We start from the raw sequence: 17,044 nt of genomic DNA on the forward strand, positions 1-17,044 counted from the left end.
GTCCCTTATAATTTTTTTTACACTTCGATTAAATCTCGCCTCCCCTGTTCAAGGAAAGCAACCCCAGCTTGTCCAATCTTTCCTCCTTGCTACAATTCCTCGGCACTCTCTTGGGTGCAACCACGTCTTTCCTACAATGCGGTAACCAGAAATGTACACACTTCTCAACCTGTGGTGTAAATAGTGTTGAATACAGTTCTGGCATAACTTCCCTGCTCTTATATTCTGTGCCTTGGCTAATAAAGGATAGCATCCCGTGGGTCTATTTATTCACCTTTTTGACCAGTCCTACTACCTTTTAAGGCTTGGAAGACAGACATTCCTTTGTTCATGCCACACCATCAATATCCTCCCTTTTATTGCATATTCCGTTCCCTTGTTACACCTCTCCAAATGCATTATCTCACAATACTTTGGTATAAAATTCATCAGCTGCTTTTCTGGCCAACTGACCAAGCAAGACTATCTGTGACCTTGTGGTCTGTAACTTTCTTCACTGTCAACTGCACTGCCTATTTTTATGTCATCTGTGTGTTTTTTTTTATCATTTAAGTTTCAATCATTAACGTATATTACACAAAACAAAGGACTGGGAACTGAATACCGACCCCTGCGGAATTAAATTGGTAGCAACATTCCAGTCACAAAGTCACTTGATAACCGTTAGCCATTACTTCCTGCTGTCTGAGCCAATTTTGAAACCAACTTGCTACTCTCCATTGGATTCCATAAGCTTTTACCTTTTTGACCAGCCTGCCACCTAGGACCTTGTCAAAAGCCTGTGAAGAGTATGGAGCAAGGATAGGTTTATAGTTCAGGTTGCAGATTAACCACTATCTTATTGTCTGGTGGAGCAGGAGCTGATGGCTTATTCTTGTTTCGGTATCACTGTATCATTTCTGCTCCGTTGCTCTGCCTGGTGCTCAATTTGAATGAAAATTGCTACTGACGTTAGTTTTCAACTAATCTTGTACATTTGGTTGAATAGTATGTCAAGTGGTGTCTAACTTTTCCTAACCTGTTTGTATCTTTCTTTCAATGAAAACGTGATATATAAAATGATTTTAATTGGAACAAAGTCCTAATCTGTAGCCTGCATTTCTTTATCTCGGTAAGATATTATATGACTCAAATATTATTTTGATTCATGTGTACATGCTGACATTCTTCTGTTATTATGCCTTAATTATGATTAAACCTATCCTCTGAACTCTGAGACTGATAATGTGACCAACTATCTGTGTGCAATCCCATTAAGTGAGCTTGGCCTGGGATTGAATGAGGAGGTTCTATCTGACAAGGAGGCTCAGGAGCTTACTGATGGCTACAGTCTGAGGCCATTAAAGGTATGGTGTGATGCACCATGAGATAAGCAAGAGATTCTGCATGTAACACAAGTGAAATGTTTAAACTTCAATATATATTAAACTTATTAGTTAAATTCTTTTTAAATACATATTGTAATCACAAGAATTAATAAGTAATGGAAGGATATGCTATTGGAGTGAGATGAGGTAAGATGGAGGTGAGGTTTGCATGGAGCATATTCACCAAAAGATGGGCTGAATGGCCTACTTCTCTGCCGTAAATTTTGTATCATAAAGTTTTATCAGTGTTTCACATAACGTATCAGTGTTTCACATAACGCTGTGTGGATTCGGCTTGCCCATAGAAGGCAGAGGGTGGTTGTAGATGGAGCATATTCTGCCTGGAGGTCGGTAACCGGTGGTGTTCCGCAGGGATCTGTTCAGGGACCCCTGATCTTTGTGATTTTTATAAATGACTTGGAAGGGTGGGTTAGTAAGTTTGCAGATGACTTGAAGGTTGATGGTGTTGTAGAGAGTGTAGAAGGTTGTTGAGGGTCACAATGGGATATAGATAGGATGTAAAGCTGAGCTGAGAAGTGGCAGATGGAGTTCAACCTGGAAAAGTGTGAAGTGATTCACTTTGGAAGGTCGAATTTGAAGGCAGAATACAGGGTTAATGACAGGATTCTTAGCAGTGTGGAGGAACAGAGGGATCTTGGGGTCTAAGTCCATAGCTCCCTCAAAGTTGCCATGCGAGTTGATAAGGTTGTTAAGAAGGCGTATGGCGTGTTGGTCTTCATTTGTCAGGGGATTGAGTTCAAGAGCCACGAGGTAATGTTGCAGCTTTATAAAACCCTGGTGAGACCACACTTAGTATATTGTGTTCAGTTCTGGTTGCCTCACTATAGGAAGGATGTGGAAGCACAGGGATGATAGAAAAATGGAGGGGTATGTGGGAGGGAATGGTCAGATTGATCTTAGAGTAGGTTAAAAGGTAGGCACAACGTTGTGGGCTGAAGGGCCTATGTTCTATGTATTAAGTGGGATGATATAATTGTCATTATTTCAAATAGATTAAACTTAGTGGAGAAATGTACTTTATTCCCATAATACTTGCATCTTGAAAACTGTAGGTATTTTTTGAATTAGTCATTTTCAGTTGCACTGGGCTGTACAACCAACTGGGAGTGACTTCAAGTAACGTTGTTTTCCATAACCTCCTGTATGAATGCCGTGACAGGGGTGGTGCACGTCTCTCTGTGTAGCTGCAGGACATGGATTTGTCACTGAGTTTTCCTGATGTCATCACTGGAAGTAGCCAAACCAAGGTCAAGCAATTAGCCACAGGAAGAGAGGTTCAGCAGGCGAGACACATGTCCTCCCTTTCTTTCTGCCTTTTTGGCCAAATTACAGAAGAGAAAAGTATAAAATAACATCTCAGAAATCTTAATACAAGATGGGAAGCAGTTGTTTATTCCCTGATTAACCCATTCCATGCAATTACATAATACGTGCAGTTGTTAAGCAGGTTGCTTAAGTGACAGGGATCTCTCACAGGGGATTAACAGTACTATTGTTTATATTGCTATTGCTAATGTTTATTCCTTGATTACACAATGGTTCACAGCTTGTTTTTGGTCAGAAACAGTACAAAAATAAAAACTTCATTAGAGACTGATTAATCTCAATAGTGATAATTATGGGACCACATCCATTTAAATTATTATCCTAAGACCTGGGTACAATAACTTAGATATACAGACCAATAAATATCCACATCGATTTTGATGCATTTTTTACTATTTGGTAACAGCTTGTACTATGTCTTAATGTTTCCTGCATCCAGCTACTCTTTCAGCTGTGGGTAGGCCAAAACTCGGAGTTCTTCAGACGCTTGGTTTTGCTGTTGTCCCCTGTTCAAACTGCGCACAAGTCTCATGTTTCTCCAGGGAATTTGGCGCATCAGATCACTGCAGAAGTAATCCACGATCTTTCGCATGCTGTCACTACTTGCCTTGAAGAATTGAAACGCAGCTATGAATTACATAGATACTTGCAGCACCAACCTAATTTGAAAACCCTGAAGAGGACTAAACATGAATCAAGCGAGCTGAAGAATATATTTACTGTGGTTCGTAGTCTGCAGCTCCACCTTAAGGTGCTAATAACTGAGTAAGTCCATGCATTGAACTGAAATGCTTTGTTGTTTTAATATTAATGTCAGATTAAAGACGCATTATTTTACAATCTATGACAATTCAACCTTAAAAATTGTGATTTGGATCATTTATAGTCTATCGAAAAATGTTTTAGCTTTTTAATATAGGTCTAATTTATACTAGCCTAGAACGCAAAATCAGGAAAAAAAAGTCATCTATTAAAGTGTATGTGTTATAACAGTTGCATGAAGAGCTCTCATTGCAAATGTTAATGTCCTGACCTGTTCCAGTGTGCCTCATCAATGCGCATTTGATACAGGGTTATTACTTTAGAAGATCATCTGGAAAAACTCCATGAATCAAGAGAGCAGCATGAAGTAATGCCTGAAGTGTACCATGATCTGGATCAGAAACTTAAATTGATCAAGCCACATATGGAAGCAACTATGGACTGTTGGGATGAGGCAAGAAACCAGGTGGATAAACTAGTACGTACTTCTAAGGACCAGAAAGGTAAGAAAAGATTTTTTTAAAAATTGCATAGTAATACTCACCAAGCACTTAAAAGAAAGCCTTGCTTTAAAAGCAGCTTCTTTGACAGTCTCAGAAGTTTACACCACATGGGACACTTCTGAGGAGTGGTTAGTATTGGTGTAAGAGACACCGATGCTAATTTGGACACAGGAAGCTTCCAAGCAGCAACATGATAATGCTTAGATAACCTCTTTTTAATTTTGTTGATTGAAGGATAAATGTTGATGAGGGCAGTGGAGATAATTCCCAAGCTATTGAAATTATTATGTTGTCCACCTAAAAAGACAGTGTTCTTTGGTTTAACTTCTCAGTAATGTGGTAGCCCCTCAGTCGTGCACTGGAGTATTCAGTTAGGTTTTTGTGCTCAAACTCCTTAATGTGTGCAGAGTAACTCGGGCAGAACTATGTCAGTCCTGCTCTGGACCCCTCCTGTTAAATCCCTCTCCACTTTGATACATTTCCTCAGGCATCTTTCTTCCCCATCTTTCAGTTGCTGACTAGGTTCTCTTTTTTTTTTTGGCTCACTGTACATTGCTTTCTGTCTCTTTGTGTAAGTTTGTAGTTTTTTTTGATGGATTCTTTATCAAAGGCATCCTGTAAATCATGGAAATTTGTGGCGCAAGAGGCTTTTTGATCCATATCTATGCCACTTGAAAAAGGACAACTGAAACTACTGCCTAGGACATTGTGTTATGGCACATCAAATGCTCATCCAGATATGTTTTAATATGACGAGGGTTTCTGCTTCAATAACACTTCCAGACAGTGCATCTAAGCCCTGCTATTCTTTGTTTTAAAGCTATTTCCTCAACCCCTCCTCTAATCCTTCCACTTATTACTTGAATGTGTCCCATAGTTATTGAAATCTTTAGTAGAGGGATTTCCCTTAGCAGAGACATCAATAAGTTATACACATAAATCGACACTTCCCTCCAGCCTCCTCTTCTAGGGAAAACAACCCTGGCCTAACCAATCTTTCCTCATGCCTAACAAAATCTGTGTAAATCTCTCCTGGCCTCCGTATCCTTTCTGTAATGTGACCAGAATGGTATGCAGTACTAAAGCTGTGGTTGACCAGCTTTATCTTGCCTGTTATGACCTGTACCTTGGCTACCCACATGCCTTAACCACCTTATCTACCACATTGTTACTTGATCTGTGGATGCACATTCCAAGATCGTCGTGTTCTTGTATAAACATGAATCTTGCAAACTTCACACCAATTTTCTTTCATACAAGTATCTCTGCACATACTGAAAGAGAGGAGGAAGCTAGTGTTCAGGGATAGGAACTTGCAATTTCTTTTGGGATAGATACAAAATTTTACGGAGGAATTCATGTAATGAGTTTGCCAGTTTAAAAGCCATGAATAAGCGAACAATGTGTGAAATCCTACATTATAGATCTGAAGGTCAATCTAAAATTACGGTGTAAGCTGTGTGCGACTGCAGCATGTTTCATGCTGCCTGCTTCTCTTAACAACAGAACTAACGTCAGGCCTCTTCAGCTACAGGAACCTGTTTCCATGCCAGTCAAGTGTGGCTCCAATTTATTTTTTGCAATTGAAAAGCATTTTGGTTGTAAAGTTGGTAACTATAACAAATATAGGTCACTGAAAATTGATTGCTTCCACCTTAAATGTGCATTTTCCTTTCAGTGTTCACCAAGATCCTGCGTCAATACCACATTAGTGTCACCACCCTGTCAGTCAGTCTCTTCCTTCCCGTTGCAAAAATGACTTTTGTTTGAGTCTAGCTTACAAGATTGGAAACGAAGATTTTCTTTTAAAGACAAAGCATCTGTTCAAAACTACCTTTCTGATAAAATTATTTTGTCCTTACTGTAATGAAATTTCCTCCTTAATCAGTCATGTGCAATTTGAACTGGTGTTGGACCAGTGTTGTTCCATGTTCACAGCAGCGGTCAGGGATCTCAAACACAGTGAGAGGGTCACAATAAAGTTACAGATTTAGTGTAACACACACAAAATGCTGAAGGAACTCAGCAGGCCAGGCAGCATCTATGGAGGGAAATGAACAGTCAGCATTTCGGGCCAAGATGTTGACCTGCTCAGTTCCTCCAGCATGTTGTGTGTATTGCTCCAGATTTGCAGCATCTGCAGTTCCTTATGTCTCCACAGATATAATGTACACAGCTTTCTATTCATCATTGTCTGTGAACAGCACTTTTGGAGCCACTCTAACTGTTGTCATTTACAAGTGTGGCCTAATTCGAGAACCCTAGTATGATAAACCTTTCCTTACCTTCATTGCCATGAGGAGTGGGAACAATGAACATAGAACAGTACAGCACTAGACAGGCCATTTGGCCCACAATGTTGTGCTGATCTTGATGCTAATTTATACTAAATGTCCCCTTCCTGAAAATCATCCATATCCCTCCATTCCCTTCATATTCAAGTGTCTATCTGAAAGCTTCTTAAACTCCACCAAACTGCCTGCTTCCACTACTACCCCGGTAATGCATTCCAGGCACCTACCACTCTGCGTATTTTAAAAAAAACTTGCCTCTCACATCAGCTTTTAACTTTCCTCCCTCCAACCTTAAAAGCATGTTCCTCTGGTGTTTGACATTTCTGCCATGGGGAAAAGATTCTGACTGTCTACCCTATCTATGCCTCTTAATTTTAAAAACCTCGATCAGGTCCCCCCTCAGCCTCCGATGCTCTAGGGAGGATAACCCAAGTTTGTCCAACCTTTCCTTACAGCTTCAATAAATACCATATTATCTTTGACTCTACAATCCACCAATGTTCCGCTGGTCAATTTCTAGTAGGGCATTTTTCATCTGCTCTTAAACTTGGCAGTGGTATTTCACCTCAAAACTTCACCTATGGGACTCTGTCAGATAATAAGTAACTTTTATGGGCCTTGAAGTTGTCCACATCACTGTCTCATGCTCTCTAACTAAACTTGTCAGCTTATGCTGGTGATGGCTGCACTTTAAGGTGGCTAGAATTGTGTGCCGAGTCTGCTTGAACTAAATAATCTTCAGATCAGTATTAAAGCACACACAATTCTGCAATGCACCACTTCATCTAGGGTCTTTCTGCTGGTGTAAGTTAGGATGAATTTTTTGAAAGGAAAATAGACACAATGAAAGCATAACTAATTAAAAGATTTTATAGAATCAGGGGATCTCAGAATTACTACAGCACAGCAGGAGGGGATTTGGTCCATTGAGCCTACGCTGCTTCTCTGCCAGTGCCTTTTTCCAATTATTTCCTGTTGTCCTGCAATTTATTTCTCACCTGGGTCTCTATTCAATTCCCTTCCACCATCCTCTCAGAATCATTACTACTCACTGTGTGAAAGAGCTTTGCCTCTATGCAAGGAGCTTTGTTAATCACCTTAAATCATTTTGTTCTTGACCTTTCTGTCAATGGAAAGAGTTCCTCATTATTCACCTTATTTAGATGCTTGCTGACTTGGAACACTTCTATCAAATTACCCTCAGCCTTTTGATGAAAGATCATCAACCAGAAACAATATCTGTTTTGAGATCACTGGCTGCCAAGGCCTGTAGTGCATGGAGAGTTAGCGACAGGCAAGTGGAAGTTTGGGGTCACCCTTCTGCCATATTGGAATCGATGAGGAGTCCACCGGTGGCGCGCAGATGTCTGGTTACCAGCGCTGTGCTGAGTGGAAAGCTAGAGGAAACCCCAGTTAGGGGGGCCTGATCTCTCTATGGGAGCTGCTTGACTTTCTGAGTATTTCCAATATTTTCTGTTATTCCCTCACTCCTGGTACCATTCTGCTAGGGCCTTTGCACTTTTCCTGAGGGGGAGGGTTAACCAGAGTTGCGAGCAAGTTAGTGTTTCATTGAGGTTCAACGTACTTTCCTTGCACCTGTATTCTACGACTCTGTTCTTGAACCTAAGATGCCATATAAATTTTGTCTTTCCCTAGCTTTCTCAACTTGTCCTTGTCTTCAGAGATCTGTGATTACATACACTCGTGTTCCTTCATCCTCTATCGAATTGTACTCTAGGCTACATTACCTTTCCTCATACTTCTTACCAATTTACCATTTACCATTTACCAGTCCCATTTACCACATTTACAAGTTTTGTGCCATCTACTTTTTGAAATGGTGCCTTGTATGTGCAAGCCTAAGTCAGTAGTCGAACCAAGGAAACTAATGGTCTTAGTATAAGCCCTAGGGGAGCACCACAGCATCCTTTCCTCCAGCCTGAAAAGCAACCATTCACCAGAGTTCCTGCTTCCTGTCCCTAAACCAGCTTCGTGTGCCTGCTGTCTTTCACTCCATGGATTTCAGCTGGCTCTCCTCTGTTGATCTTAATCCATAATTATCTAAATGTATATGAATTTTCTCTCTACTTATCATGTCTAGCAGTTTCTCTGCCACTGAGATTAACCTGCAATGGATGTATTTATCTTCACATGCAATTTTGAACAAAGTTGTAACTTTTTCAAGGCTCTAGTCCTCTGGTATCATCCCATGTTTAAGGAAGATTGGAAGGTTTTGGCCAGTAGCTCTCTCAGCAGCTTAGGTTGCATCCTTTCTGAACCGGTAATGTAACCGTTTGCCTTTCTGGTTCCCACCCTTTATCGACATTTTACCTATAGAGTATCTGAGCCACCTCCTCTTTTAAAATGACTTTGACCGGATAATCTTGCTTATTATTAACTCAGATGCAAAGTATTCATTTAGTACTTTTGTCATGGCCTTTGCTTCCATGCATAGATCTCCTTTTTGGTCCCTAAATAAGTGCTACTTCTCTTACTATCCGACAGCTTCTATATCTCAGAAGCCACTTGTCAAATAAGGCAGAGATCAGTGAAGTTCGCCATTGCCTCGGTGAGTCAACACCATGTTTGGCTACCTGATGCAAAGTGTTCAATGACCAAGTCCTCAAAGCTCATTGTCTACTGGATGACAGTGATCTCTGCTCCTTGCACACTTCTAGAATCAGAATCAGGTTTATTATCACTGACGTATGTCGTGAAATTTATTGTTTCTGACATATGTTATTATCATTGACATATGGTCACCTACATGTGTCATGGTCCACCTACAGCAGGTACCTCAAACCACCAACATTGTCTCTGCAAAATCCTCTAAATGACTGTCAGAATCCTTATTGTTCACATGCCTAACAACCATCTCCCAGAACAAACACTCAGAGCTCCATCACAGCAAGAGTTGGCCAGGTGAACAGAGGAAATGCTTCAAGGATGTTCTCAAATCCTCCTTGAAAACGTGCAACATCCCACTACTTATAGGAATCCTTGGCCCAAGAACACTCAGCAGAGAAGGAACATTTGGGATGGTACCTAGGGTGCATTCATTGGAAGCACACACAAGCCCAGCAAAAACAGCAGAAAGAGAATAGTACCTGTCCCACCTGAGACAGAGTCTCCTGATCATGCTGGCCTTGTCAGCCACTTCAGAACTCCTAGAGCTGGAGTTGAAGCATCATCTACAGCCTCGAGGGACTGAATTAGAGATGAAACCTACTTGCTTATTATTTAGTTTCCCCATAGAAGACTTTTGATTCCCTTCTCTGTTTACCGTCAGTCTCCTTTCATGCCCTCTCTGTCCTATGTTTACTTTGCTATGGTGAACTGATTCTCACTGGTGTTATCAATCCAACATTGGTCTTACATTCCCTTTTCCCACTTTATCTCCTCACGATCTCTTCCATCAACCAGGGAGTTCTGCTTTGATTGCCATATCTTTTCCCTTGATGGGAATGTAACTAGACTGCTGTGTGCCTGCGGTGCTGCTGCAAGTAAGTTTTTTCATTGCACCTGTGGATATATGTACCTGTGCATATGACAATAAACTTGACTTTGACTTTGAAATAGTTTCTTTAGAGGCTGCTATTCTACAATTACAGTGTCACCTGGTAATCTTTGTTTCTAATCTACTCTGGCCAAATCCACTTTCAATGCACTGAAATTGTGGCTCTAATAATTAAGTATTGTTGCCCTATGTTTCTCCTTGACGTTTTCCACAATCAATCCAGACCTTATGGTCACTGATCTATAAATGTTCTCCTACTGACACTTGCTACATCTTGTTCCTCAATGAGATCCCCAGCAGTGCAGCAATGTCTCCATCCTCATCGGGCTGCAAATGCACTATCACTAACATTCTCATGAACACACTTCAGAGATGCTTCCGACCCCCAATGATAAACTCCCACAGCACACAAACATGCCCTCGGGGCTATCATGTCTAAGCTGACCATCAAGTACTCATCTATTCCTCTTTTGGTCTGTGGTCTTTCACACAGTCACTACCCTGCTCTATTCTGTTTCCCCTAATATTACCACTCCACAGTCTTGCCCCTCTCTGTAATTTCCCTGCAAAACTTGCCCTTCCATATCTCTTCCACTAATCCAGGAGCATAATACATTAACGCTTGATCTAACTCTAGCCATATGGATTTGTTCTTTGCACACTCAATGACGTCTCGCTCTGCAGCTCAAATATTGTACTTAACAATAATCCATTCTTATTTATACTAATTTTTCTCAACCTCTTGTGTCCAGGATTCTGTAGTACCCAATCTTGTCCTGTTTTGAGTTGGGTCTTTGTTATCACCACATCACAGGATGAAAGTAACTTAAATTTCTCCCTGGAATGGGCGTATTGCAAACATAGCATCAGCCACTTTCTTACTGTTGTGCTGTAGCAGCACCTACCAGCTTGCTTTCCCCTCATCATAGCTCCAAAAAGTTGCTATTTGTCCCTGAAGCTCACCAATCTTATTTAATATATTTCACGTATTTGCATACTCATCTACAAACTCTTAGTTTATCTCCTATTCCCTCTTGCTCTGATCCCATCTGATACAGTGGTGCCTGTCTTATTCAGTCTTTTGTGCACATTGTCTCTCCTTTCTGCTGCTATATCCTTGCACCAAATTAATGTAAACCCTCTCCCACAGCACTGGTGAAATCCACCCCTATGCAGACGTTGGTTTGAGCTTTAACCTATCAGTCTTGTGCAGGTCCTACTTTTCTCAAATATCTAAGCCGATCGTCCTGCACTGCCCTTTCCATCACAGATTCACTTGTTCTGTCCTGTTCCCCTACACACTTGTGCACGATTCGCTATTTAACCAGATATTGCAACTTTTGACAACCTGCTTTTTAATCATTTTCCTAGGTATTCTGAGGATTTCCCAGGTAAATCCTGATACTTTTCTTTCTTTGAATGTTACTACTTAAAGATTAATTTTCTGAAAATGAAACCTGGTGCTCTGTCATAGGCTTCTCATTTCTATGATTTTTTGCTTTCCCCTGGATGATTCAGTGCACAAAAGTTGTGTCCTCTGGTTCTGTACTCCCCTCCACCAATGAAAATAGTATCCATCCTATCAAATTCTTTAAACACTTAAACATTTCAATGTCGTCTGTAATGGGAATGCAAGTCTGGTCAATACATGTCCTTGTAACATAACCCTTTTTGGCTTCATTCTGCTATATTCCTGCCCAGGGTAATACCTCCCTCTTAAGGCACAATACCCACAACTTGATGGTCTCACCGTAATATACAATAGGAAGGGATTTTTGTTTGGAGGCTATCTCACTAGCTCTTTCCTTTATTTTTTTTCTTTCAACCCTTCCACATGCTGCCTTCTTTTTCTGACCCAATGTGTATTTAGAAATTTGGAAATCTGTCTTTTCACGCCACCCTGTTACACTGCAACCAATAAAAACGATTGAGGCTGAGATTAGATTTAAAACGTGTAATGGAACTTAACAATGGAGAAGAAAGCTTGCAAGGTTGGATGCCCTCTTAAGGTTCCTCTTGTACCCTAGCTCCCTAGACTTTTGCTGTGTTTTTTTTTTCAGGATCTAGCTGGGGCCTCGAATCCTTTTATCTAGTTTCTAGTAGAATCGGCTAGAGTAATCATCTCCTGTCTGTACTGAGAAAAGAGCCAGCCATAATTGACTTGAGTGACCTCAATTTGTGCAATGTGTCAGTCCCCAGGTGGGGCCAAGTTGGAGAGTTGGGGTTCTGCTGGGTGCACATTGAATGATCGATTAAATTGTCTTAACTTCTGGATTCTAGAGTTCCAAAATAAACATGGTATTTCTGTGGAACACTTGGAAGCAAAAAGAATTCTTTTTGAGCAGGAGTTTTATAATGAGTCTTGGGATGTACAATGAAGGTTTCAGACTTTCTGTAGAATAGAAACAATCTGTTTTACCACTTCACAGCAAATGCTGGCCAGAGAGTTGTTTAATAAAAAAAAACATTTGGCAATCAGCTACCCCACTTGGGTAATAGTGTGAATAGTTTTTCTTTGATTCTTTCCTCCACAGACCTTCATGACAGAAAAAAGAATAGTTTTTAATTAACTGATGGTTTAGGGAAATATGCCATATTGCATAGATAGAGGTGGATTTTATAAATGTATTTTTGGCAAGACCAGCATTTAATGTTTATCCTTTGATATCCAGAGCAGATGGTGGTGAGTTTTTCTTCTTGAATTGCTTCATTCAGCTGTGTGGCTTGCTAAGACACCGCAGAGTCCAATTAAGGATCAGCCACTCAAAATAAGTTAATTGTCCTGTAATACTGTAACTCTTCCATTGTGCCAATATCTCAGTGGGTCCTAAATGATTCTAAGAGTTCCACTCTATTCGTCTGTTTGGAACTCCATCCATGTGTTGACCACTCTGAAATACTTCCCGATAACAGTCCTAAATGTTCCTTTATATTATTCATATTTTCTTATGAGATAGAAGGTTCAATTCTATGCCAGCTCTGAGCATTTCCTTCAGTCCTATTCCCCACTTATCTCCTTTAACCTATTGACTCATTTACCCATCATCTGCCCTAGTTCTCCTCCCACCCACCTATCCTGCGGATAATTTTTAGAGTCGTCAGTTAGCCTACTTGGGACGTGAGAGGAAGCCCAGTAGAGAGTCGTGCAGTCACAGGGAGAACATGCAAACTCCACACAAACAGTACCTGAGGTCAGGGTTGAACCCAGGTCACGAGCTGTGAGACCGACATACCAACTGCCACCCTTCTATGAGTGTAAACCTATGATTTAATGTTCTGCTGCCATAGATTAAGTTAAGATACTTGCGGGATTTACTGACCGGCCAATTTGCAAAAGTCTTTTGGAAAAAATATTTTGGATGCAGCTCTTCGAAATCCTGAAATAACAGTAATTATTTTGGGAGATTTGCACACTCCTATTGACGAGAGGTGTCAGTGTTGGAGAAATGAAAGACTTGCTTTAAAGTCCAATTTAGTCATGCAGCACTGAGAGGAAGGTTAGGTTGTCCTTCAGAAGTTTTTAAATGATGCCCCAGCATTAGTCCCAGAAGGTAGGTCTATCAGCAATTACAGGTTCTCGTAGTGCATAGAAACATAGAAAATAGGGGTAGGAGCCATTCGTCCCCAAGTATGCCCCATCATACAATATAATCATGGCTCATTGTCCAAATTCAGCTCCCTGGTCTAGCTGTCTCCATATCTCTTGATCCTTCTAGTCCAAGAATAATATCTAACTCCTTATTGAATATATCTAATGATTTGGCTCCAACTGCTTACTCTGGTAAAGAATGCCACAGGTTCACCACTCTCTGCATGAAGAAATTTCTCCTCATCTCAAGTCTTAAATGGATTATCCCTTATCCTGAGACTATGACCCCTGGACCTTGAATTGCCCGTTATCAAGACATCATTCCTGCATTTAGTTTGTCCAGTCCTGTTGGGATTTTGTGGGTTTCTATGATCCCCTCTCACTCTTCTAAACTCTGGTGAATATCAGCTTAATTGATCCAATCTCTCTTCATTCATCAGTCCTGCCATCCCAGGAATCAGTCTGGTGAACCTTTGCTGAACTCCCTCCATAGTGAGAAAATCCTTCCTCGGATACAGAGACCAAAACTGCACAATACTCAAGGTCTTGTCTCACCAAGATTCTGTGGGGTTGGAGGATGCCTGTTTCTATACCCAAATCCTCTTGCTATGAAGGTCAACGTACCATTTGCCACTTTATTCCCATGCTGCATCTGAATGCTTGCCTTCAGCAACTGCTGCTCAAGGACATGCAAGTCTCATTGCACCTCCCCCTTCCCCAATATATCATCATTCAGATAATGATCTGCCACCTTGTTATTGCTTTCAGAGTGGACAACCTCCCATTTATCCACATTATGGTGCACCTGCCATGTATCTGATCACTCCCTCTACCTGTCCAAATCAACCTGGAGCTTCTCTGCAGCCTTCTCAAAGTTCACCCTCCCACCCAGCTTGGAGATGTTGTATTTAATTCCCTCATCCAAATTATTACTATATATCATAAACATTGGGGTCCCAGTACTGATCCCTGCGGTACCCCACGTCAGTGCCTGCCCTTGGAAAATGACTTACTTATTCTTACTCTTTGTTTCCTATTGCCCAGTCAGTTCTCTTTCCATATCCCTGAATCCCACATGCGTTAATTTTGCACACTAAATTTCTGAAAGTCCAAATACACCACATCACCAGTTCTTCCTCATCTATTCTGCTAGTTACATCCTCAATAAATTCCAGCAGATCTTCAAGCATGATTTCCCTTTCAGGAATCCCCCTGAATTTGTCCAATCCTATCCCTCTTCTCCAAGTTATCTGCTATTGCATCTTTTATAATGAGCTCTGGCAATTTCCCCACCTCTGCTGTCAGGCTAACTGGTCTACACTTCCCTGTCGTCTCTCTACCTACTTTTTAAAATATTGGGGCTACTCTCCAACCCATTGGAGCTGTTCTGGAGCTGAAATACAACCACTGCTTCCAGGGCCGTTTCCTTAAGTACTTTGGGATACAGACTATCAGATCCTGGGGATTTATCAGTCTTTAATCCCTTCAGTTTCTCTAAAACCATTTGCCTGCTAATACTGATATCCTCATTCTCACTAGATACTAGGTTGCCTGACATTCCTGACAGATTATCTGTGTCCTCCTTTGTGAAGACAGAACCAAAGTCCACATTAAATTGGTCTGTCACTTTTTGTTTCCCGTAAGACCATAAGACGCAGGAGCAGAATTAGGCCATTCGGCCCTTCGAGTCTGCTCCGCCATTCAATCATGGCTGATTTATTTTTCCCTCTCAATCCCATTCTCCTGCCTTCTCCCCGTAACCTTTGACGCCCTTACTGATCAAGAACCTATCAACCTCTGCTTTAAATATACCCCCCACAGCTGTCTGTGGCAATGAATTCCACAGATTCACCATCCTCTGGCTAAAGAAATTCCTCCTCATCTCTGTTTTAAAGGGGTGGCCTTCTATTCTGGGGCTGTGCCCTCCGGTCTCAGACTTATCCAGGCCTTTCAATATTTGGTAGGTTTCAATGAGATTCCCCCTCATCCTTCTAAACTCCAGCGAGTACAGGCCCAGAGCCATCAAACGCTCCTCATACATTAACCCTTTCATTCCCTGGATCATTCTTGTAAACCTCCTCTGGACTTTCTCCAATGCCAGCACATCCTTCCTTAGATATGGGGCCCAAAGCTGCTCACAATAATCCAAATGTGGTCTGAGCAATGCCTCATAAAGCCTCAACATTACATCTTTGTTTTTATATTCTAGTCCTCTTTAAATGAATGTTGACATTGCATTTGCCTTTTTTATTACAGACTCAACCTGCAAGTTAACCTTTAGGGAATCCTGCACTAGGACTCCCAAGTCCCTTTGCACCTCCGATTTCTGAATTTGCTCCCCGTTTAGAAAATAGTCTATGCCTTTTTTCCTTCTACCAAAGTGCATGACCATTCACTTCCCTATGCTGTATTCCATCGGCCACTTCTTTGCCCATTCTCACAACCTGTCCAAGTCCTTCTGCAGACTCCCTGCTTCAACACTACCTGCCCCTCAACACTATCTTTGTATCATCCGCAAACCTGGCCACAAAGCCGTCAATTCCGTCATCCAGGTCATTAACATACAACATGAAAAGTAATGGACCCAACACTGACCCCTGCAGAACACCATTATTCACTGGCAGCCAGCCAGAAAAGGCCCCCTTTATTCCCACTCCCTGCCTCCTACCAGTCAGCTAATCTTCTATCCATACTAGTACCTATCCTGTAATACCATGGGTTCCTGTCTTGTTTAGCAGCCTCATGTGTGGCACCTTGTCAAAAGCCTTCTGAAAATCCAAGTAAACAACATCCACTGACTCTCCTTTGTCTATCCTGCCTGTTACTTCCTCAAATAATTCCAACAGATTTGTCAGGCAAGATCTCCCCTTAAGGAAACCATGCTGACTTCAGCCTATTTCATCATGAGCTTCCAAGTACCCCGAATCCTCATCCCTAGTAATGGACTCTTAACATCTTAGCAACCACTGAAGTCAGGCTAACCAGCCTATAATTTCCTGTCTTTTGCCTCCCTTCCTTCTTAAAGAGTGGAGTGACATTTGCGATTTTCCAGTTCTCCTGAACCATTCTTGGCTGTAGTGATTCTTGGAAGATCACCACTAATGCCTCCACAATCTCTTCGGCTCCCTCATTCAGAACCTTGGGGTTAGTCCATCCGGTCCAGGTGACTTGTCTACCTTCAGACCTTTCAGTTTCCCAAGCACCTTCTCTCTAGTAATAGCGACTACACTCACTTCTGCCCCTTGACTCTCTCGAATTTCTGGCGCGTTGCTGGTGTCTTCCACAGTGATGACTGATGCAAAACACTTACTCAGTTCATCCGCCATTTCTTTGTTCTCCATTACTACCTTTCCAGTGTCATTTTCCAGCAGTCCAATGTCCACTCTTGCCTCTCTTTTAATCTTTATATATCTGAAAAAACTTTTGGTATCCTCTTTTATATTATTGGCTAGCTTACCTTCATAGTTCATCTTTTCTCCCCTTATTGCTTTTTTAGTTGCCTTCTGTTGGTTTTTAAAAGCTTCCCAATCCTCTAGCTTCCCACTAACTTTTGCAATGTTGTTTACCCTCTCTTTTGCTTTTGTGCTGTCTTTGACTTCCCTCGTCAGCCACGGTTGCCTCATCCTCCCTTTAGAATGCTGCTGCTTCTTTGGGATGAACTGATC

General features: G+C 41.4%; 1 protein-coding gene across 1 annotated transcript in view; it reads left to right on the forward strand.

Annotated features, from left to right (window-relative positions):
• vezt (vezatin, adherens junctions transmembrane protein) overlaps positions 1-17,044 on the forward strand; it is an 89,488-nt gene that overhangs the window by 57,683 nt on the left and 14,761 nt on the right. The window contains exons 7-9 of the mRNA XM_052034117.1: positions 1,199-1,346; positions 3,154-3,479; positions 3,786-3,979. Coding sequence (XP_051890077.1) covers positions 1,199-1,346; positions 3,154-3,479; positions 3,786-3,979 — 668 coding nt within the window. The remainder of the gene's footprint in view (positions 1-1,198; positions 1,347-3,153; positions 3,480-3,785; positions 3,980-17,044) is intronic.

The sequence above is a fragment of the Pristis pectinata genome, chromosome 19 (genome assembly GCF_009764475.1).
Source record: "Pristis pectinata isolate sPriPec2 chromosome 19, sPriPec2.1.pri, whole genome shotgun sequence".
NCBI classification, from domain to species: domain Eukaryota; kingdom Metazoa; phylum Chordata; class Chondrichthyes; order Rhinopristiformes; family Pristidae; genus Pristis; species Pristis pectinata.